The sequence below is a fragment of the Halichoerus grypus genome, chromosome 2, assembly GCF_964656455.1.
Source record: "Halichoerus grypus chromosome 2, mHalGry1.hap1.1, whole genome shotgun sequence".
Lineage (NCBI taxonomy): Eukaryota > Metazoa > Chordata > Mammalia > Carnivora > Phocidae > Halichoerus > Halichoerus grypus.
In genome coordinates this window covers 208525861-208545521 of record NC_135713.1, presented here as the reverse complement: position 1 = coordinate 208545521, position 19661 = coordinate 208525861, and the positions used below count along the sequence as shown (strand labels likewise).

The 19661-nt window shown below is 63.9% G+C and overlaps 4 protein-coding genes across 10 annotated transcripts; 2 read left to right on the top strand and 2 right to left on the bottom strand.

The window, feature by feature from the left end:
- Positions 1-388: 388 nt before the first annotated feature.
- DCXR (dicarbonyl and L-xylulose reductase) lies at positions 389-2324 on the top strand. Of its 2 annotated transcripts, none has more exons than XM_036093568.2 (8): positions 389-513; positions 602-699; positions 1204-1358; positions 1452-1494; positions 1538-1667; positions 1758-1822; positions 1913-2030; positions 2138-2324. In XM_036093568.2, exons 1-8 carry the CDS (start codon positions 462-464, stop codon positions 2239-2241), a joined length of 765 nt encoding a protein of 254 aa, XP_035949461.1. In that variant the 5' UTR covers positions 389-461; the 3' UTR covers positions 2242-2324. The 2 variants fall into 2 exon arrangements, with proteins under 2 accessions (XP_035949461.1, XP_035949469.1); XM_036093576.2 differs by having other exon boundaries at positions 390-513; positions 1568-1667.
- Positions 2325-4120: 1796 nt separating this feature from the next.
- RAC3 (Rac family small GTPase 3) lies at positions 4121-6651 on the bottom strand. Of its 4 annotated transcripts, none has more exons than XM_078066277.1 (6): positions 6498-6651; positions 5924-5995; positions 5623-5740; positions 5420-5482; positions 4837-5000; positions 4121-4624 (listed from the first exon to the last, which is right to left on the bottom strand). In XM_078066277.1, exons 1-6 carry the CDS (start codon positions 6530-6532, stop codon positions 4441-4443), a joined length of 636 nt encoding a protein of 211 aa, XP_077922403.1. In that variant the 5' UTR covers positions 6533-6651; the 3' UTR covers positions 4121-4440. The 4 variants fall into 4 exon arrangements, with proteins under 4 accessions (XP_077922403.1, XP_077922401.1, XP_077922400.1 ...); XM_078066274.1 differs by having other exon boundaries at positions 4134-4624; positions 4841-5000; positions 6498-6650; XM_078066276.1 differs by having other exon boundaries at positions 4436-4624; positions 4841-4990.
- Positions 6652-7158: 507 nt separating this feature from the next.
- On the bottom strand, positions 7159-15573 carry LRRC45 (leucine rich repeat containing 45). Of its 3 annotated transcripts, XM_036093465.2 has the most exons (17): positions 14918-15573; positions 13908-13969; positions 13422-13492; positions 12978-13156; positions 12596-12724; positions 11441-11553; positions 11044-11102; positions 10671-10748; positions 10262-10397; positions 10113-10190; positions 9903-10014; positions 9729-9799; positions 9271-9363; positions 8899-8991; positions 8249-8422; positions 8020-8167; positions 7159-7840 (listed from the first exon to the last, which is right to left on the bottom strand). In XM_036093465.2, the coding sequence occupies exons 1-17, from the start codon at positions 15135-15137 to the stop codon at positions 7644-7646; spliced, it is 2013 nt and encodes a 670-aa protein (XP_035949358.1). In that variant the 5' UTR covers positions 15138-15573; the 3' UTR covers positions 7159-7643. The 3 variants fall into 3 exon arrangements, with proteins under 3 accessions (XP_035949358.1, XP_035949365.1, XP_035949371.1); XM_036093472.2 differs by lacking the exon at positions 8899-8991; XM_036093478.2 differs by lacking the exon at positions 12596-12724.
- A 168-nt stretch (positions 15574-15741) lies between these two features.
- On the top strand, positions 15742-19514 carry CENPX (centromere protein X). Its single transcript, XM_036093650.2, has 5 exons — positions 15742-15853; positions 18285-18336; positions 18533-18586; positions 18832-18920; positions 19020-19514. The coding sequence occupies exons 1-5, from the start codon at positions 15824-15826 to the stop codon at positions 19032-19034; spliced, it is 240 nt and encodes a 79-aa protein (XP_035949543.1). The 5' UTR covers positions 15742-15823; the 3' UTR covers positions 19035-19514.
- The last annotated feature ends 147 nt before the right edge of the window (positions 19515-19661 follow it).

Below are 19661 nucleotides of genomic sequence, written 5' to 3'. Positions count from 1 at the left end.
TTCAGGCTTACTTAGTCGTCCAAACTCTCCCTTCGGGCCCTCCAGGTGAGCCCGCCTGAGCCGATCCCGGGTCGGGGGTGGGGAGGAGGCATGCAATCCTTTTCACCAAACTTTCCTTTTCAGAAACAAAACAAGAAATGTCAGCACTCCGTCCTCCATTTCACATGCAGCTACACGTTCTTTCCGGCATTAACTACCACATCTGCTTTTTTGTAACAGCCCTGGCAGGGCAGAAAACTGCTCGCGGAGGCTGCTAAACGATTTCACGCCCGGTTGACTGGCCGCCCCTGCCGCGCCCACTCCCTTCGGCGAGTCTCCCCACTAAGGGGGGGGGGCTATTTTAACGTCCCCGCCCCCAGCCCGGACACCGGCCTGTGATTGGTCGCCCCGCGCCCCGCCCCGCCCCGCGCCCTCCCACCTGCCGTGTTGTCGCCGCCGAGCGCTGGGACCGAACGCTAACCATGGAGCTGGGGCTCGCGGGCCGCCGGGCGCTCGTCACTGGGGCGGGCAAAGGTGGGCCTGAGGGGGGACAGCGGGCGGCCAGGGTCCGGGGGTGGCCGTCGGGCGGGGGGTGCGCCACACTGAGCCGCGCTCCCCGCAGGCATCGGGCGCGGCACTGTCCAGGCGCTGCACGCGGCGGGTGTGCAGGTGGTGGCCGTGAGCCGGACCCGGGCCGACCTGGACAGCCTGGTCCGCGAGGTAGGCGCCACCCAGCCCCGTCCAGCGGGCGGCGGGAGGCAGGCGGGGCGGCGGGGAAGTTGGGCCCGGACGCGCAGGCGCCAGGCGCTGGGGCTGACCAAGGACCCTCAGCAAGCCCTCCCAGGGCGCTCGGCCTTCATGAGCGGCCCAGTGTCCGGAAAAACGGCGACACCCGCTGGGCTTGGAAGGAGGCAGAAATGGCTGCTTTTGCAGGCTTGGGGCCTGAGGCGCTAGGGTGCAGGAAGTGGACTGGCCAGAGGCTGGGCCAGCCTCCAGGTCCCTAAGCCCTGAAATGCCCAGGGGCCCAGGGGCCGTGTTAGTTCCTCTGACACCTCCTTCAGCAGCCCGGGATTCTGAACCCCAAGAAGGGAGCTGGACCCTCTGGGATCTCTAATCCCTCCCCGTGTCAGTCTGAAAGGTCTCATGTGGCGGAGGCCCAGCTGTGCCCCTCCTTGGGCATGGAGCCTCTATGGTAGCTGTGCCCCCCCACCCCCATACACACAGTGCCCTGGGGTGGAACCCGTGTGTGTGGACCTGGGTGACTGGGAGGCCACGGAGCGGGCACTGGGCAACGTGGGCCCTGTGGACCTGCTGGTGAACAACGCTGGCGTGGCGCTGCTGCAGCCCTTCCTGGAGGTCACCAAGGAGGCGTATGACACGTGAGCCGGCCAGGGTGGAGGAACCCTAGGGCAAGGGCTGCCCCCTGCAGCAGCAGCCCCAGTCCCTGACCAGGTCTCTCCACCTGCCTCCAGGTCCTTCAACGTGAACCTACGGGCTGTCCTCCAAGTATCCCAGGTGAGCTGCCTTCAGGGCAGGAGTGGGAATGGTGGGTGACTAGTTCTGCGTCATGCTCCCTCTGCAATTCCAGATCGTGGCCAGGGGCTTAATAGCTCGGGGAGCCCCGGGCTCCATCGTGAACGTCTCCAGCCAGGCCTCACAGCGTGCGATAACTAACCACAGCGTCTACTGTGAGTAAGCCCCGGCTACACCCTGACCCCGACCCCACTGACCCCCAAGCCTGCAGCCAGCTCAGGCTCGAGGCATGCCTCTCCTCACAGGCTCCACCAAGGGTGCCATGGACATGCTGACCAAGGCGATGGCTCTGGAGCTTGGGCCACACAAGGTGAGCCCCACTGGGGTGCCTCCCATCACCCAGCCCACCTGCCCTGGGCACCTAGCCTGCCTTGCTGACCTCCTGCCTGTCCTGGTGTAGATCCGCGTGAACGCGGTGAACCCCACAGTGGTGATGACACCCATGGGCCAGGCCAATTGGAGCAACCCCCAAAAGGCCAAGACCATGCTGGATCGAATCCCACTTGGCAGGTTTGCTGGTGAGTCAGGCAGGAGCCCAATGGGGAGTTGTCCCTGTACCTGCCTCGATGAGGAGTGGGAGGGAAGGGTGAAGGGCAGCCCCCTTCACCTAATACCCTGCCCGCAGAGGTGGAGAACGTGGTGGACATCATCCTTTTCCTGCTGAGTGACCGGAGCAGCATGACCACGGGTTCCACTGTGCCAGTGGATGGGGGCTTCCTGGCTTCCTGAGTCTCTCCTCCTGACACGCCACTGCTCCATGCTGAGCCCACCCCCGTCCCCCATCTCTCCAATAAACATGATTCTTCTGCCTAGCCTGCACACTATTTCTAGGCGGTTGGCAAGTGGCCAGAGATGCAGAGCCCAGTGCTGCGTGTGGGAATGAGTCCCAGGTAGGCAGTCACCATTCAACTCACATCCCAGGCCAGGTGGCCGGCTGGCTCCCATGCCTGAGATTGTCAGACCTGGCCAAGTCCCTGGCGGGGCCTGGGAGGTAGGACCTTCCAGAAGGCCAGCTCCTAAGCATGGTGATGCGTTTGACCAAGGATGGCCTTTGGCCCTGTCCAGAGGCCTTCGGGGTGGAAGCCCCAGAGTTTGTAACTACCAGCTCTGTGGATGTAGTCCTGCCATAAATGTTGGTTGATACTCGTCAAAGTTGATGAGGTAGACAAAAGGGAAACGAGAAAGATGGATATTGGAGCTTCGCTAATTTGTCAATGATCTGAAAGACTTCTTTGCTGAGTCAGATGATAGTTTTCAAATACGGAAAGAACATTTTCTCACCTTTTTTGAGTTATTCACAAAGTACTGAGTGCACAAGACATGGAGCATGTGAGTTTAATCTGCATTTCTCCGTTGCTTGAAGTCTCAACAATGAATAGTAAATCAAGTCCCCGAGTAGAAGTTGCCTGTTCCCACGGCGTAGACTCCCACCCATTTGGTATCATTGAGGGCAGAGTCGGGGACAGATGCACACTCTCCCACCTTTTTTTTTTAAGATTGGTTGATTCTTAGAGACACAGAGCATGCAAGTGGGGGGGGGGGAGAGGGAGAGAGAGCATCTCAAGCAGACTCACTGCTGAGCGCAGAGCTGACAGCACAGGGCTAGACAACAGGGCTCGAGATCACGACCTGAGCCAAAACCAAGAGTCAGAAGATCAACCGACTGAGCCCCCCAGGTGCCCCGAGGTCTCCCACCTTTATGTTGCATCCTCACCACACAGACACGGCGGGCATAAATAACCCCCAAAACATAGGTGTACTGTGTACAAAAACAATTAGGGGTGTTTGGAGTATTTGTTGATTTTGTTTTTAATATAGCTAACTGTAAGTTTATACAGTTATTAATAAAGGCTGTTGAGCAGCTGCCTAGCAAAATTCCTGAAAATCCGGCAGTTGGCTCTTCAGAGTTAGCTCGGGCCTGTTCTGCACACCACGGGGAGGCAGAGGGTTCTAATCACGTGTCTGCCTGGAGTGTGCCCTGTGGCCTCGGGTGAAGTCCAAGCTCCTGGACTGTGGTCCCAGGGCCCTCCCAGGCTGACCCCTGCCTCGCCTCCCACCATTTCTGACTTCAGCGGTGACAGGCTCCCCCCACTGCTGCTGCCTCCTCTCCTCTCCTCTCCGAACCATGCTTGACCTCCACGCTTTCGTCTACACTGGACACCTTTCCTCCTGACCACTTCTCTTCCTGAGTACTCGGCTCGGTGTCCCCCAGCCCTGGGGGGTGGGGGGAGCTCCGGGGGAGGCTGCTGGCACAGTCCTGCCAGGGGCTGCACAGGGCTCGGTGGGCCTTGACCGCAGGCTGTCCCCTCAGCACACTGGGAGCTGCCTGACCAAAGCCCACCTCACCCCCCTGGGTGTGCCCCTCTCAGAGGCCTGAAGTCAGTACGACGGGGGCTTTTCTTCACCCCAAAGGGGCTGCATGCCCTTACTCCCACTTTGGTCTGGGTCCCATCCTTTGGGGACTGACACAGCTGAGCAAGGTCTTTTTCTCCTTTTGCCCAGCGTGTGGGGTCAAGCTCATCCCTCTGTACTCTCTATGGGGGAGGTCAGGGGCAAAGCACCCCAGGCCAGAGAGACAAGTACCCAGACAGGCAGGAGATGGTGGAGAATGTTTATTGTATAAAAGAAGTAAGGGCTACCCCTTCCTGGGGCGCATGAACAGGACCCACCCCCCAACCTCCCCCATCAGGAAGCCCAGCCGGGGGCTGCCCTGGACCCGCCCCTGCAGCCCGAGGGAGACCCTGCTCCCTTCCAGCCTCCTGTGGGGTCCAGGTAAAGCTGGAGCTGTGCCCCCAGAAAAAGGAGACAGAGCCGACAGGACTCCACTGCCCCAGCCCTGTCCCCAGGAGGGGTGGCCTCGTCCCCATGCTTCTACCCCCTCCCCACCCACACCACTCCCCCACGGCAGACTCAGGGACACCAAACATCTCAACACGACAGCAAACACGGGTCGGGCGGGGCTGCTCCTCTCGAAGCAGGCTCTAGAAGACTGTGCACTTCTTCCCCGGCTTTTTCACGGGCGGTGGGCAGAGCACAGCCCGGATGGCCTCGTCGAACACGGTCTTCAGGCCCCGCTGAGTGAGGGCTGAGCACTCCAGGTACTTGACGGACCCTGGGGGCGGAGAGGGCGGGGGCTGCTGAGGGTGGGAGTCCGCGAGGGAGGGGGCGGGGAGGGCGGGGGCTGCTGAGGGTGGGAGTCCGCGAGGGAGGGGGCGGGGAGGGCGGGGGGGAGTGCAAGGAGGGGGTCAGCACGGGTGGGGCCCTCCAGAGCATGCCTCCCGCCCCTCCTTTCCTGCCCCCACCTGAAGGCCCCGCAGTGCCCACTCACCGATCTCGCGGGCCATGGCCAGGCCCTGGGGGTAGGTGATAGGTGCCAGCTTCTTGTCCCGAAGCCGCTCGATGGTGTCCTTGTCGTCACGGAGGTCCAGCTTGGTGCCCACCAGGAGGATGGGCGTGTGGGGGCAGTGGTGCCGCACCTCTGGGTACCACTGTGGGGATGGAGGCTCTGACCCCGACACCTGGGGGCTTCCCCCACAGCCACGCCCACAGCAGGCCATGGCTCCCAAGGGCCCCTTCATCTCAGTCCCTGGATCCACACTGAGCCCTTCCTGCTTCAGGAAGCGGGCAGTGGGCTTGGTGGGGAAACAACCAAGGACAAAAATACGTACCTGGAAGGTTCGTATCGGCCCCCCCTGCTCTGAGAGCCTCGCTCACCACCCCTACCCCACCTCTGCCCCTTCATCACTCCCCCGGGTCACCTTCAGATCCAAGCAAAACAGGGATCTCCTCTGCCTCTAAAGGACAAGTGACCTAAGGTCTTCAGGCAACACACCCCTGCCCTGCCGGGGAAAGTCCTCTGGACGCCCCCCTCTCCTACAGACAGGCCCTCCCGGCAGCACTGCCCTACCTTGGCTCGAACATTCTCAAAGGATGCTGGGCTCACCAGGGAGAAGCAGATCAGAAAGACATCCTTGGGAGAAAGGGTGAGGGGGCCCAGGTGGGAGTGGTCAAGGACCTCCAAATGGCCCCTGTCCCTCCACACACACACGAGGACCTCAAGGACCCCACCCAAGCCACCCAGCTCCTGGGGCCGGCCCTGCTGTCACCTACAGTTTGGGGATAGGAGAGCGGCCTCAGCCGGTCATAGTCCTCCTGCCCGGCGGTATCCCACAGCCCCAGGTTGACCGGCTTCCCGTCCACCATCACGTTGGCAGAGTAATTGTCGAAACTGCCAGGCAGAGCACGACTGTCGGTCCAGATCTTGGGCTCTCAGGCCCGCACAGAACCTGAGCTTTGGCAGCACCCTGGCCCCACCCCAGAAGCCCAGACCAGGGCCACCTGGGCCTGACCCCGACGCCCAGGGGAGCCCTGAGATGGGCTAGCTCCAGACCCGCCCACCCGGAGCGCTCACACGGTGGGGATGTACTCTCCCGGGAAGGCGTTGGTCGTGTAGCTGATCAGCAAGCAGGTCTTCCCCACGGCGCTGCGGACAGAGGGCGAGCCCACGTTGCTCCCGGGCCAAGCCTCAGCCCTCTGCCCAGCAAGGGCAGCCCCCTCCCAAGGGCCCACAGGCGGAGACAGGGGTCCCAGCCCAGCAGAGCTGCAGGCGGGCCTCCAGAGGGTAGGGCGGGGCGAGCCGGCTCAGAGATCCCGGCACCCCGGCGAGGGCGGGACCCGCGCAGGGCTCAGGCCAGGTGAGAGGCCGGGCCCCACCCACCAGGAGGCCAGGCGGCGGCCCGGGCAGCATCAGGTGGGCCTGGGCGGCAGGCCTGCGCCCGGCGGCCAGCCGGGACCCCGCCCCGGTGCGCCCTCCCGCTCCTGCCCGGCCCCAGGGCGCGCGCCGCACGGGCGTCGGGGCGTGAGGGCCGCCCCGCCCGGCCCCGAGCCGGTACCCCGCCCCGCCGCCCCGGAGCCGTGCGCTCAGCCCGGGCAGGGTCCCCGGGGCCGCCCCCGCCCAGCCCGCGGCCTCCGCGCCGCGCACTCACCCGTCGCCGACCACCACGCACTTGATGGCCTGCATGGGCGCGGGCCGGGCGGGCGCGGCCGCGAGCCGAGCTGCGGAGAAATGCCCGGCGCCGCAGCGGCCGCGGACCCGAGCCGAGCGCCGAGCCGAGCGGCCGGAGACAGCCGAGCGCCGCCGAGCGCCGGGCGCGGAGACAGCCGAGCGCGGCCGGCGGGGGGCGCGGGGGGCGCGGGCCCGCCCCGAACCCGGCACTCGCCGTTCCGGGAGAACTCTGCTGAGGGGTGGGGACACGGCGACCCCCAGCCAGTCCCCAAGCCCCGGCGGGCTCCCCCCAGCGCCCCTGGGATCCAAGCCACGGGCCAGGGCGCAGCGCGGGCAGGTGACTCCCACCCCCACCAGGCCGTGCGTGGGGTGGTCTCTGCTTGTGGCTTCTTCTAGGGAGGGCGCGCCCGGGGCCCACTGCCAGAGGGGATGAGATCCCCCCCCCCCCGCCCCGGTGCTGGCAGTCCCCAGTCTCTCCGCCGCCGGAGGTCGCCCGCAGTAGCTCCGCAGTCACCACTGGTCGTCAGTAGGGAAGGGCCACCTAGCTGCACCCGGAGGGTCTTCCTTCCAGGGTTGGGACAGAGGGTCTCCTGGGTGGTTGGGAGCGCAGATGACGTGGGAAAAGGTACCGGCCCCAAACGTATCACAAAGTGTAAAAGTTATGTATTTCAAAAGACCCAGGGGGTGGGGCCAGCGCGCAGCACTCCTGGTTACATTGTAAAAGGAGCGTGTGTGGTTACATCGGAAGAGCTGATTGTGAGGAAGGGAGCTGCGGACAGCTCTTCTGGATTTTCCTCCCCCCATGGGGACTTTTCCTCAGACGCATGTCAGGCTTGTTCCCTGGGACTGGGAGGAAGGCTCGGGAAGGGCCCAGGGGGTGCCCACTCCGGTCCTGGTGGCCAGCAGCCCTGGGCTGGCCTAGCCTGGTAGCCGGTGCTGAGCAGCGGCGGTCCGCACTCACTGATCCGGCTGGGCCCCGATTTTCCAAGTCCCCAGCCGTAGACCCTGCCTCCGCTGCCAGACTGTCCGCCAGGCTGAGTCTGGAGACGCAGGGACGGGCAGCGATGGGGCACACATGTCTGGGAGATGCTGCCCTCCTGCCCCTCCCCGAGTATCCTGCCTCCCTTCACTTCTGGGGGCTGATAGCCCTCAGAGGAGACCCCTGCACGTAAGCCAGGACAGCATTTTGCAGGAAGCCGGCCCTCTGGGCCTCCTCCTCCCGGATCCGGGCGATCTCGGCCTCCTTGAGCCGAAGCTTCTCCCGGAGAGAGGCGTTCTCACTCTCCCTGTCCAGCAGCGCCTCCCGGTGGTCACCTGCGATCACTGCAGGACAAGAAACTCGGGGTGGAGGCGGCCCCAGCCAATCGGGAGGTCGGCAGAGGGGCCTGGTGGGGCTTGTGCGGGGTCCCCTGGAGGCCAAGCCCAGCTCTGCAGCCCGCCCGCCCGCGGGACTAGTGAGAAAGGGTCCTGCTGAGCTGGCGCGGGGCTCGGGCTCCGCTCACCTTTCAGCCGGCGCTCCAGGGCCGCCACCTTCTCTTTCAGCGCCTCCTGGGCCGTCAGTTCTGCCTGCAGGCGGCCGTTCTGCTCGCGCAGCTCCACCCGCACCCTGGTCACCTCGGCCACCTTTTCTTGGTCCTTGTTGCTCAGTTCCTGCCAGACATGGGGGTGAGCGTGTGGCGGGGGGCGGGGAGGGGGCGGGAGCGGAGGACGCGGGGGCACCGTCCCAGCCACCTGCTGCAGCTCCTCCAGGCGGCGTCTCAGGCCTTCCACCTGCAGGCCCAGCTGGCTGGCCCGGGCCTGGGCCTCGGCCACCGTCTGCCTCTGCTGCAGGCAGGCGCTCTGAGCCTCGTCCCGAGCCTGCGCCTGCAGCCGCAGCTTCTCCTCCAGGTGAGCCAGATGCTGCCGCTGTGAGCACGGGAGAGGGCTGGTGAGCAGAGCCGGGAGGGCCCAAGCCCTGCCTGTTGCTTCCCTCATGTGGCCCTGAGCTCACGGGGGGTGGGAGGGATCCCCCCAGCTAGAGGGGAGCTTTCATTTGCAACGTGGAAACTGCCTCATGACTCAAGTTATTATGTGTGTATATCCTGAAGAGGCTCAACTTGAACTAGCCTACAGGGAGTACCCATCTCCCAGGCTGACCGTTCTGCCCTCTGGGTCCTGGCTCTGGCCATGCATACCCCTTCCCCCATCCCAGGGCTGGAGTCAGTGGCTCTTTGTAGGGGGGTCGGATGTGATCCTGGACCTGTCCTGCTCTGACTCCTATCTGCCCCTGTACCCTTGGGACTCCTGTCCCCCACCTCCCCCCACAAAGCCAAAAGACAGCCTGGGTCTGCCCTGTGCACTTCAGCCCCTCAGGCCTCGCTCCCTGGTGGCCACGGGCTCACCTCCTCCAGACGGACTTGGTTCTTAGCCTTAATGAGCTCCTCCTCAGCCTGGCCACGCTCACTGAGAGCCGCCGCCTTCACTCGGCTCAGCTCCTGCACCACAGACAGTGACCCACTGGGCCTGTTCTCCTGGCCTGGGGCTCCTCGGGCCCCACCCAGCTGCCAGGCCAGGGGGTACACCCCTGCACCAGCCTCCTGAGGGCTCCGCTCACTAGGCAAGGTTGCCACAGCCAAGGGATCCCATGTCCCACCTCATTAGGTCCTTCTGGCCTCACAAGGATATTGATGGGTGGGTCCTGATGCGGTTCTGAGACCACAGAAGGGGTGCCCCAGGGAAGGGCAGAGCCTTGCACCGAAGCAGCACATGCTCACCTCCTCCAGGGATAGCCGCAAGGCCTCCAGCCTCCGTACCCTCTCCTGCATGGCCCTCTCACTCTCTTCCAGGTGCCGAGTCATGTGCTCCACCTGCCCAGGTGAGGGGCAGGAGCAGGGCTGGAAGACGAGCTCCCCAGCTTACATCCCCCCATGGAATCCCCGCCCCGTGGTGGCAAATCCTGGGGACACTTCCTTCCCAGAAGGGGCTGCCCCTCATGGCTTTGCAGGAAGCAAGGCTTCGCAGTGCCACACTCAGGTGGCAGCCTGTGCTAGGGTCCTTTCTAGAGGCTGGTCGGGAGTTTCTGGGTCTGGCATCTGCCGGGGCTGGCAAAGAACTCCCACCCAGCACCCCAAGGTTGTCAGGGGGAGCACAGCCAGGGGTGTGCGTTGGGGACAGCCTGCCACCCCGGGCGGACGGTAGGGACAGGAGGCCGGATGGTGTAACTAACAAGCACCTCCTTGGCTCGCAGCTGCTCCAAGTCCTCCAAGCTCTGTCGGGACCTTTTCTTCTCCAGTTCCAGACGCTCTGGAAGCCCAGCGGGGACAGCATGGGTGGGAATCCCTGGGGGACCCTCGCTCCCTGTCCTCCCCTTTCTGGGCCCCTCAGCCGCGAGCCTGCGTGTGCCCACCCTCGGCCTGGTTGGCCCGCATCTTCAGCTCAGCCGTCGTGTTGCTCAGCTCCTGCCTGGCCAGGAACAGCTGCTCCTGCTGAGCTCTCACCTTCCGCTCCAACTCGTCCACCTGGGAAGCCAGCACCATGGGCGGGAAGCTTGGGCCCTGGCCCCCTGCCCTTGGCCCCTGCCCCAGTCTCCCCGGGGGCCTGGCCCCTCACCCCTCACCTGGTTTCGCAGAAGCAGGTTCTTCTCGTTGGCAGCAGATAAGTCTCTGAGGAGCTTAGACTCCCGCTCTGCAGCCTCCTGCGGGTGAGACAGGGCTCCACCGGTCACCCCTGCCAAGCACCGCCCGCCCCCCTGCCCGCCCTGGTCACCTGCTGCTCCATCCTGTGCTCCTTTGCCTGCTTCTGTGCCAAGCTTTGCTGTTCCTGCTCCGCGGTAGCCAAGAGCTCTCCCAGGCCCTGGGCCTTTTGCTCTGACAGGGCCAGGGCGGCCTCGGCCATCTGCAGCCTGTAAGGAGGGAAAAGCCAGTCCCGCCCCAGCTTCACCTTGAGCCCTGCAAAGGCACTGCCGTTCTCATTCTTGCCAACCACTAGTCACCTCAGCTAAAGCTCACCTCCTCCAAGAAGCCTTCTGGGATTATCAACCCCGCTGTCTCCCCCCTCTACTTTGCACACTGGGGACTAGGGTTCTTGTCTATACCCCTCTTTTCTGCCCCTGGCACAGCCCTAAAATGTTCCGAAGCCACCCCTCCACCACTCTCCTACCCTCTGCCCCACTTACTTGGCCTTGAGGGCATTGATGATGGAATGTCTCTCATTCAGGGCTTCCTGAAGCTGCCCTACGCATGCTGCCGATGCCCTATAAGCAAAAAGGAAAGTCCAGGAACCCCGAAGCTCAGAGCACTCCCAGGTCCCCCTGGCTCTGGTAGCAGCTACTGCTCCTCATGCTTCTACAACGTTCCAGGTGTGGCCAGGGAAGTTCTCAGTGCTGCCCCGAGCCCCCCAGTCAGTGTCTTTGGCAAGCACATGCTACCAGCTCATCGGTGGGCAAGTGACAAGGCTCAGGGCCAGTCACCCCACAAGGCCAGAGCCAGGACCCAAACCTCAGGCACCCCACCTGAACTGTAGCTCTGCGGCCCTGGGGCCACACTCACCTGCTGCTCCTGGCCATCTCTTTTCGCTGCTTATCAATCGTCTCCATCAAGTCCAGAAACTGGGGACAGAGCCAGCCAGAGCCCCGTCAGGGCCCGGAGCCTGCCTACCGCCCCTGGTTAAGCAGGAAGGAGGGCAGATGCTCACCGAAGCAGCAGAACAGAAAAGCATCTGCCTCATCCGAGAGGGGGATGGGGGTCCCACACAGCGAGGCCCACTGCCCACCCACCCGGCCAGAGGTCAGACCAAAAGGCTGCCTCTCGGGCCTGAGTGTTGGCCACTCAGAGAAGCTCTAGGGTCCAGGGGAAGGGAAGATGGCCATGGCATGGGGACCAAGGTGGGCCCTCTGTCCCTGCAGCCGGAGTGAGGCTCTGCAGTCAGCAGCAGTGCTGTCCTCACCTGCCGGGATTTCTCTTCCCGGAGGTGTTTTACCTCCTTGCTGAGCACACGGGTGCGGGCCTGGCTCTCTCGGGAAGTGGTCTGCCGCTCCTGGTTGTGGTCCATGGCTTGCTCTATGGGAGAGTCCAGTTATCCACCAAGGGGGCTGCTCAGCCCTCAGAGTGGCCAACAGTTAGCCCAGCCCTGGGCCCAGAAGCCAGTCATCAGAGAATCAACACTGTCGGCAGTCTCACCCCGCAAATCAGAGCGCGCTAGGAGGTGAAGGGCTGGAGCAGGGGTAGGGATGGGGGTACCAGTGGGGCCGGGAGCCCCGGAGGCACCTGTGCAGGGCAGCACGCACATGGGAAGAGGCAGGGGAGACTGCTCAGCTGCCAGAGGTGGAGGTTATCCTGGGGCATTTGGGCTCTATCCCAAAGGTCAGAGTCCACTGTATGACTTTTAAGAATCGAATGTCACGCTCAACTCCTGTGTTCTGGAGAGATTCAGGCAGCATTTGGTGAAGAGCCACCCAAAAGCTGGGGGATTAGGAAAAGTTAGGGACGATGACACGGGCGGGGCAGGCCCAGCAGGAGGCAGTGGCCCCGTGCAGGATTCCAGCCCAAGTTCAGGCCCTGGGGTGGCTGGCGCTACGGGCAGGACAAGTAGCCGTGTGAAGTGGCAGAGTGTTCTACCGGGCTTGGGGCTGAGTTGTCAGGGTCACTAATGGGAGGGGACCATGGAGCCCGGTTGGCCCCACACCCACGAACTCTGGGGTGTCGGGGCAGATGCCCAGAAGCCCCTTCCCAGCTGTGGCTGGGCCACCAAGGCATGAGCGTGGCCCTCGGGGCAAGGCCCCAAGCCACAGTGCCTCCGTTTCTTCATCTGTGCAAGAGGTGACCCCCCCCACGTCGCAGGCCTGAGAAGGGAGCACACACACTGAGGAGAGCTCAGGGCAGCAGAGAGCAGAGCTCCGCAAGCTCACCGCCATCACATCCCTCCCCGACACCTTCTCCCTCTTCTCCCTGTTTCTGATTTAGTCTACCTCACGATGCCCGTACACATCCCCATCCTGAGCCTCGAGCCGCCCCTCCCGCGGTGGCTGGCCCTGTCAGAGGGAATCAGCTTTATGCCCAGCTCCAAACAGCGCAAGCCATCAGCAGCCCTGAGTGCCCATACCCACAGCTCTGAGGATGTCGCCTGGGACGTTATTCCCAGCCAGCTCCAGCCTCCACAGGGTTCTGTTGCGGGGGAGAGAGTTCACCAGGGCCCGGCCCCCCAGGAGGCCGATGCTATTCCAGCGCAGGTCTGGAAGGAAACCTGTTGTCACCAGATGGAATGCACCTGGACAGAGCTGGCCCGGCCCGGGATGCTTTCTTTGAGGAAGGGTACTCCCTGTGATCACCAACAGAGCAGGGGCCCCACTCACCGGGCCCTCCCCACGACACCCTCCCACCCCCTTGCTTCCGGAAGAGGACAAAAGCAGCAGGAAGGCTGAGGGAACAGTGGCACAGAGCCCCAGACCGCAGACCTGGAGGAGGCCAGTGCGGGGAGGCCTCACCCAGCTGCTGGAGGCTGGCGTTGCATGTCAGGGCCAAGGCCAGCTCCTCCGCGCCCTTGTGGCTGATCTGGTTGTTGCGGAGGTCCAGCTGCCGGAGAGTGCCGTTGCCCGCCAGGGCCCCGCAGAAGGTGGCGAAGGCATCTTCCCACGTGCCCAGGTTGTTCCACTCCAGGGTGAGGCTGTAGGAAAGGTGGACGTGAGGTGGGTGGCCCCAAGGAGCACCCTGCTGCCATAGGGGCCAGAGGAGAGCTGCAGGCTTCAGGGCCTTGGCGGAGAGGCTAGAGCACGTGAGTAACTTATACTTGCCAACTCCCTACCAACGGATGGGAGACACAGACGACCAGCCAGGAGACGATGCTCTCAGGCTGCAGAATGTGCCCTCTGAGCCAACCCCGAACCACTCACGGGGTGGGAGGGGTGCTAGGGGCCAGGACCACACTTCACCTCTGAATGGACTTGTTCTGTCGGAGGAGTTGTCCCAGAGCCTCAGCACCTGCAGCTTGAAGGTTATTGCCCTAGGGCAGGAAGAGGCAGGCTGGTTAATTCCCCATTTTTGCAGGATGAGCTCCAAATGCCACGTCCACACCCCACAGGACCCTGGTACAGCAGTGGATGAGGCCAGGTGGCTCTCGGCAGAAGGTACGGCTCCTTTCAGATATTGCTTTCCCTGACCGTAGTGGGCCTCCTGGTGCAGGTTCATTGTTTGTTCATGTGAACACTTCGGAACTCACATTCCTGACCTCCAATCACCACCCACCCAGCCCCATCAAGACCATCAGAAATGGGTGTGGAGCCCTATGTGCCAAGAGTACTTACAGACACTGTCTCTGGCCACCATTCAGATTTTCAGGCTGCCAGGACACTCAAATCTTCCTCCCCCCACCCCCACTCCCGGTCTCAAGTAGCACGCCCAAGTGCAGACCTGCTCACCTTTAGATCCAGAAACCGCACGACGGTGTGGGCACACAGCCCCTGGAGCAGCAGTGTGGCCCCTGTAAGAAGGTAGGGCCGTCACTCTGTGCCCCTGAGCTCCTCCCTGTGGGCTCCAGCTTGGAGCAGCTCCCCAGACACAGGGGAGAGATGACTGTCCCAGTGGCCCCCAGTGGTCAGGATTCATGCCAGAAATTAGTTGCCCTGCTCACTGCCAGGTTTGAAACATCTGGGGCGCCTGGGTGGCTCAGTTGTTAAGCGTCTGCCTTTGGCTCAGGTCACGATCATAGAGTCCTGGGATCAAGCCCCGCATCGGGCTCCCTGCTCCACGGGAAGCCTGCTTCTCCCTCTCCCACTCCCCCTGCTTGTGTTCCCTCTCTCGCTGTGTCTCTCTCTGTCATAAATAAAATCCTTAAAAAAAAAAAAAAAATCTGTAATCTCTGCTAGGCACAGAGCCAGGCTGCTGACCTTATGCTCACCAGCACATTGGATCTCTCCTAAGTCAGGGGAAGGTAAGGTTTCTCTGTTACAAAGAGAAACTGCCCTCTGCTGCCAGGGATGCTGCCACTTGCTTTAACGATGTACAGTACAGAAGCACAGAAACTGGGCACCTGGGTGGCTCAGATGGTTAAGCATCTGCCTTCGGCTCAGGTCAAGATCCCGAGGTCCTGGGATGGAGCCCCGCATCGGGCTCCCTGCTCAGCAGGGAGCCTGCTTCTCCCTCTGCCTCTGCCTCTCTCTCTCTCTCCCTGTCTCTCATGAATAAATAAATAAAATATTTAAAAAAAAAAAAGAAGAAGAAGAAGCAGAAGCACAGAAACCTCACAAAGATGAGGTCTGGTGGGATGGAAGAGCTCTCTGCCAGAGGCTGCCAAGGAACGAGAACCATGTGCAGCAAACCAGGGCAAACAGAGCAAGGCCAGGCTGCCCGCAGGCAAAGGGCTTGATCCCAATCCCAACTCTGAAGTTGCGAGGGCTGCCCTGGCCCCTGCCCATGCTCGGGTGCCCACCTTCCTCGCTCAGCATGCAGTCACTCAGGATGAGCTCCGTCAGCAGGGCCTCCTTCTGCAGCAGCTTGCCCAAGGCCCTGCAGGTGTCCACGGTCAGGCTCTGGGTGGCCAGATCCAGCCGGCCCCGTGGTAGCTCCTGCAGTTGCTGCAGGACAGTTTCCTGGGGCTCAGCCCCACTTTCCTTGCACAGCCGGCTGTAGGAGTGCCGGAACTCCTCCATGGCACGCTCCTAGAGACGGGCTTCACCATGAGCCAGCTGAAGCCGAGGGCAGGCTCCGGCTCCCCGGCTCCCCTCCCTAAGGGCAAGAGGGCAGGGCCTCTCCCGTGGGGGCCTACGGCGCCGAGCAGCTCAGGGTGGAGCACAAGGACTCCTAAGTCCTCAGCAGCCGAGCAACGAGGGACAAACCGAATTGGTTCTCCAGGAGGGAGACCCCATGAGGGCGGGGGGTGGGCAGGGGACCGCTCCAGCAGGGAACCGGGGAGGGGGGCGTGCGCCAAGCGGCGGGGATGAGGGCCCCTCGCAGACTGGCCCTCCAGCGGCGGGGCGGGACTCCAAGCCCCCAGCCCGCGCGCTTCGGACCCTCACTCTCTGGCCGCGGGTCCGCGCGGCCGCCGCGAAGCCTCAGTATCCAGGAAGAGCAAGGTGTGCCGGGAAGGGCGGGCGCAAACTGCAACTCCCAGGAGGCTCTGCGGGGGAGGGCGTTGCTCGCCGCGGACCAATAGGGACGAAGGGGCGGGCACGCGCTGCGGGCCCACGGGGGTGGGGCAGGGCGGGGGCGGGGCTGCGGAAGGCGCGCTCCGGGCTGATTGGCTGGAGGGCGGGGGCGGGGCCTCGGAGGGCGCGCTCAGGGCGGACTAGCTGGGGGGCTCCCGGGGCTCTGGAGGGCGCGCGTCCGGGCGGCTGTCATGGAAGGAACTGGCGGCGGCTTCCGGAAAGTGAGAGGGCCGGCGGGGCGGGCGGCCGGGCGGCCGGGCGGCGGGCGCCGCGGCCCGGCCCCACGTGGGACTCACGTTCCCAGAATCGCGCCCTCTGCCCTCCGCGGGTGGGGTCCTGCACCCGAGTCGCTGGAGGCCGAGCAGGCAGCCGGGTTTGCGGCAAGAGGGAGGGTGTGCAGGAACCGGGCGGGGGCGGGGGGTGCGCTCGGACAGGAGCCCGGGCCCCACCACCGCCCTAACGGCCCGGGCGCCCCGGGACCCCGCGGGACTTGCTCTCAACCAGGTAGCGCGGAGTGGCTCCACCCGGCTCGCTGGTGGCCACGCTGCCTGCAGATTCTCAAGCTTCCCTTTGGCCCGTTGCCTCTCACGGGGCCCTGTGCTTCGGGTCCCACCTGAGCAGGGCTGAAACTGGCCCTGCTGGTCTGTGGTCCATCGTGGGGAGGGGCGCGGGGTTGTGGCTCCGCACGTGTCCTCCTAGACACCAGTCAGGCAGCTTGCATGCCCTTGACATCGATTAACCCGTTAGGACATGGGTACAAGTACGATTCTCACTTACCAGTGGAGAAACTGAGGCTGTCCCACTCAGGAGCCTCACCCTATGCCCTGCCCCAGGGAGTGCGGTTCTGGGTGGCTGGGAAGGTATGGGGGCCCCTACGGGCTTCCACCCCCTGCAGGCTGTGAGTGGCTTGAGCCTCACTTTGTGGGTCTGTGCCGAGGTGGGGAGGCACTGAGCCCTTGGTATCAGGCAGGTGCGCTGGGAAGGCCCGTGGGCCTGGCTCCACCAGTCCGGGTAGCAGTTACTGCCTTACAGAGAGGCGGGGGTTCTCTGTGGCTCACTTTCTGCTTCAGCCTCCTCTTCTCCTTTGTCACCCAGGAGGGTGGCTCGGCCCTGGCCCAGCAGCGGGTCATGACTGAAAAGGGAAAGCCACTGAGGCTAGGGTGACTTGGCAGAGTGGTGGTCACAAGAATCCCCCCATTATAATTGCTGGAGACAGGAGCACCAGCAGACCTGGACAGCCCTGAGTCCTCACCCCAAGGGCTCTGGCCAGAGCTGGGGTTACGATCAATACCCTTGAGCAGGCCTGTTGCAGGTGACGGTGAGAGGGGCAGAGGCAAGCCGTAGGGGCTGCACGCAGTGGGGTAAAGGCTGAATGCGTCCCAGGCCCAGTCCTGCCCTCCGCAAGTTTGAGTTACTCGTCTGTTTCGGGGACCACCACCACACGCAGCTGGTGCTGACTCCTTTGGTGTCGGCAGCCCCGGTGCAGGAGGCCTGCTCCGGTAGCTCTTCCCGGTTCCAGGAGCAGGTGGGGCGGCGGAGCCTTGTGGGCCTTTTCCGGCACCTTCTTGGGAAGCAGCAAGGACAGCAGGTGGCGCCAAGCCCTCACGGTCGCCGCTGGGAGGGCGAGGCTGCGTCTGGAATGACCCGGTGGCCAGTTCTTACCCTCCTGAGCCTGGGCCCCATGGCGTCCACTCCCTCCCCTGCCCCTCTGCTCTGCTCTTGGGCTTTGCCGAGCTGCCCTGGGTGAGGCAGCGAAACCTCCAGAGGCTAAAGCCGGAGGCGTGGCCAGTCCCCAGCTCCCCTTCCCTGCGGGACACCCTATTTCTGGGCTCCTCCTACCTCCCGGCTGGCTCTGCTGGCTCCTCATTCACAGCCTCTTGTGGCTGGACCCTGCTCTCCGTAACCTCCCTCCCTTGGTCCACCCCCCAAAGCCTCATCATCCTTGGACCTTCTGGAAGGCTCTTCTCAGCTCCAGCCACCTACCCAGCCGCTCTGCTTGGGCGCCTCATGCGTGTCCCTCACTCAGCATGTTCCAAGCTGAGCTCCTGGGCCCCAGAATCTTTCCCCACAGCCCCCAGCTCTGCAGAGTGGTGCTGTCCTTTAGGGGCTCAAGCCCCCCACCTTGAGGAGTCTCGGCTTGGACCCACCCTTGTCCGGAGGCCCTGTGGATATGCTCAGGCTCTGCCTCCCCTCCTCCCGCGTTCACCCTGACCGCCTATAGGCGGAGCAGCCCAGCCTCTGCCCAGTTGTGGGCTTCCCAAGTGACCATCCCAGGCCCTGCATGTGGCCGACTCCAGAGAGGGACCTCAGAGGGAGCTGACCTGGCGCCAAGAGCAGGGTCTGGCACAAGCTAGGCAGTGTGGGCAGTGTGGACACACCTGCCAAGGGGCCCACTGGAGGAGAGCGCCTCAGCCCCGGGGGCGGGAGTGCAAGACTGCCCTGGAGCCCAGGAGGACCGGGTGGGCACCGGGGTTGCTCCCACCTGTCCGCCTGTGTCTGACTTACGATCCTGCTGGAGGCACTGGGGGCTCCTCACTGCCCAGGCCCCCACCCTGGGAGGGCCTCTCCAGCATCCAGAACTCAGCGCCCAGGGGGTCTGTGGCAGGCCAGGGGCGGTGCCAGGCCACTGACCCCTCTGCCCCCGCCCCCCAGGACCTGGTGAGCAAGCTGCTGCAGCTGCACTTCACGGACAGCAAGACCAAAGGTTCGTGGGCACCAGCTGGAGGGCAGGGCCAGAGCACTGCAGCCCCGGGGGGGGGGGGGAGCGAGGCCTCGGGGAGGGCAGGGAGCCACCTGTGTGAGGAGTCATCAGGCGGCAGTAGTGAGGAGAGCAGTGGGGTGACCAGGGCGGCAGGGGAGGGCAGGGCGCAGGTCCTGTAACGCTCCCCTCCACCTTGCAGTCGGCGGGGACGCGCTGCGGCTCATGGCGGAGCTGCTGACCATCTTCGTCGTGGGTGAGCCCGAGGGCCCCCGCAGTGTCCTCTGGTGTCCCACCTGGCCAGCCCTGACGCTGTCCCCTTGTGTTTTCTCGGCGGGGGGGGGGGGGACTCCCACACACCTCTTACCTGTCTTCCCACCAGCCCTAAGCTCTGTGTCCCCCGGTGCGGTCTTCTGAACCACCAGCTGGCACGGGTGGGGGAGGCAGCCCAAGCCCCCCCCCAGCCCTCTCCCCCCTCACTGACCTCCTGTGTGGTGGCAGAAGCGGCTATCCGCAGTGTCCGGCAGGCCCAGGCAGAGGACCTGGCTCTCGTGGACGTGGACCAGCTGGAGAAAGTGCTGCCTCAGCTGGTAGGTGGGCCCAGGGGGGGCTATTGTCCCATCCTGCGTCCTGCCCTCCCAGGAGCAGGGCTGGTGCCCATGGGCTCTGAGTGCTCCTCTCCCCCACAGCTCCTGGACTTCTAGGGGCCTCCACCCCCACTGCGGCCCGCTGTCCAAGCCAAGGCCGAGCCCCGCGCCCACATTTCTACAGCCTCTGGCTTCAGACAAGGAAGGAGCCGTTGATGCCTGAGACTGAGACTCTCCTCCAGCCCCAAAGACTGAGCTAGGCCCTGGCAAATGCCCCACTCCTCGTGGTGTCCTCTGTGTCCTGCTACTGACCGCCTGGACACAGCAGATGGGGGCGTCGCTGAGGGGACCGGGGGGGCAGGTGCCTTCCCCTTACACACAGCGGTGAGAGCAGCACAGGGTCCTGGGAAAGCAGGTGCCAAGGAGCAGCAGGTGGCCTGTTCCTTCTACAGACGAGCGAAGCTGCCCACAGGCTGACACCCCAACATCAAAGCTTCTGTGCCACCTTTTAACCATCCGATACCCCTCAGAAGATGCTTCCCTGAGCTATAAATTTGTTCTCACAAGGCAACATCAATAAACCGAAGCTGCCTCTTAGGCCCGCCTCCCTGTTCCCGTTAACCACCCAACGTCAAGTTGCTTCCAAGCCTCCTGGCCTGCCGGTCCACGCTGCTGGAAGGGAAGCACAGCCCGCGGGAGCCCTGCCGGGGGCCACAGTGAGGGCACTGAACCCTGAGCCCTCAC

Coding starts and splice junctions, on each gene's coding strand:
- DCXR (XM_036093568.2), top strand. CDS start 462: ATGGAGCTGGGGCTCGCGGGCCGCCGGGCGCTCGTCACTGGGGCGGGC. Junction 700..1,203: donor TGGACAGCCTGGTCCGCGAG/GTAGGCGCCACC, acceptor CCATACACACAG/TGCCCTGGGGTGGAACCCGT. Junction 1,495..1,537: donor CTGTCCTCCAAGTATCCCAG/GTGAGCTGCCTT, acceptor GTGGGTGACTAG/TTCTGCGTCATGCTCCCTCT.
- RAC3 (XM_078066277.1), bottom strand. CDS start 6,532: ATGCAGGCCATCAAGTGCGTGGTGGTCGGCGACGG. Junction 5,483..5,622: donor CGCTCTCCTATCCCCAAACT/GTAGGTGACAGC, acceptor CTTTCTCCCAAG/GATGTCTTTCTGATCTGCTT. Junction 4,625..4,836: donor ATGGCCCGCGAGATCGGTGA/GTGGGCACTGCG, acceptor CTCCGCCCCCAG/GGTCCGTCAAGTACCTGGAG.
- LRRC45 (XM_036093465.2), bottom strand. CDS start 15,137: ATGGAGGAGTTCCGGCACTCCTACAGCCGGCTGTGCAAGGAAAGTGGG. Junction 13,970..14,917: donor CTGCATGCTGAGCGAGGAAG/GTGGGCACCCGA, acceptor ACCTTCTTACAG/GGGCCACACTGCTGCTCCAG. Junction 10,749..11,043: donor GAGATGGCCAGGAGCAGCAG/GTGAGTGTGGCC, acceptor TTTTGCTTATAG/GGCATCGGCAGCATGCGTAG.
- CENPX (XM_036093650.2), top strand. CDS start 15,824: ATGGAAGGAACTGGCGGCGGCTTCCGGAAA. Junction 18,337..18,532: donor CACGGACAGCAAGACCAAAG/GTTCGTGGGCAC, acceptor TCCACCTTGCAG/TCGGCGGGGACGCGCTGCGG. Junction 18,587..18,831: donor GCTGACCATCTTCGTCGTGG/GTGAGCCCGAGG, acceptor GTGTGGTGGCAG/AAGCGGCTATCCGCAGTGTC.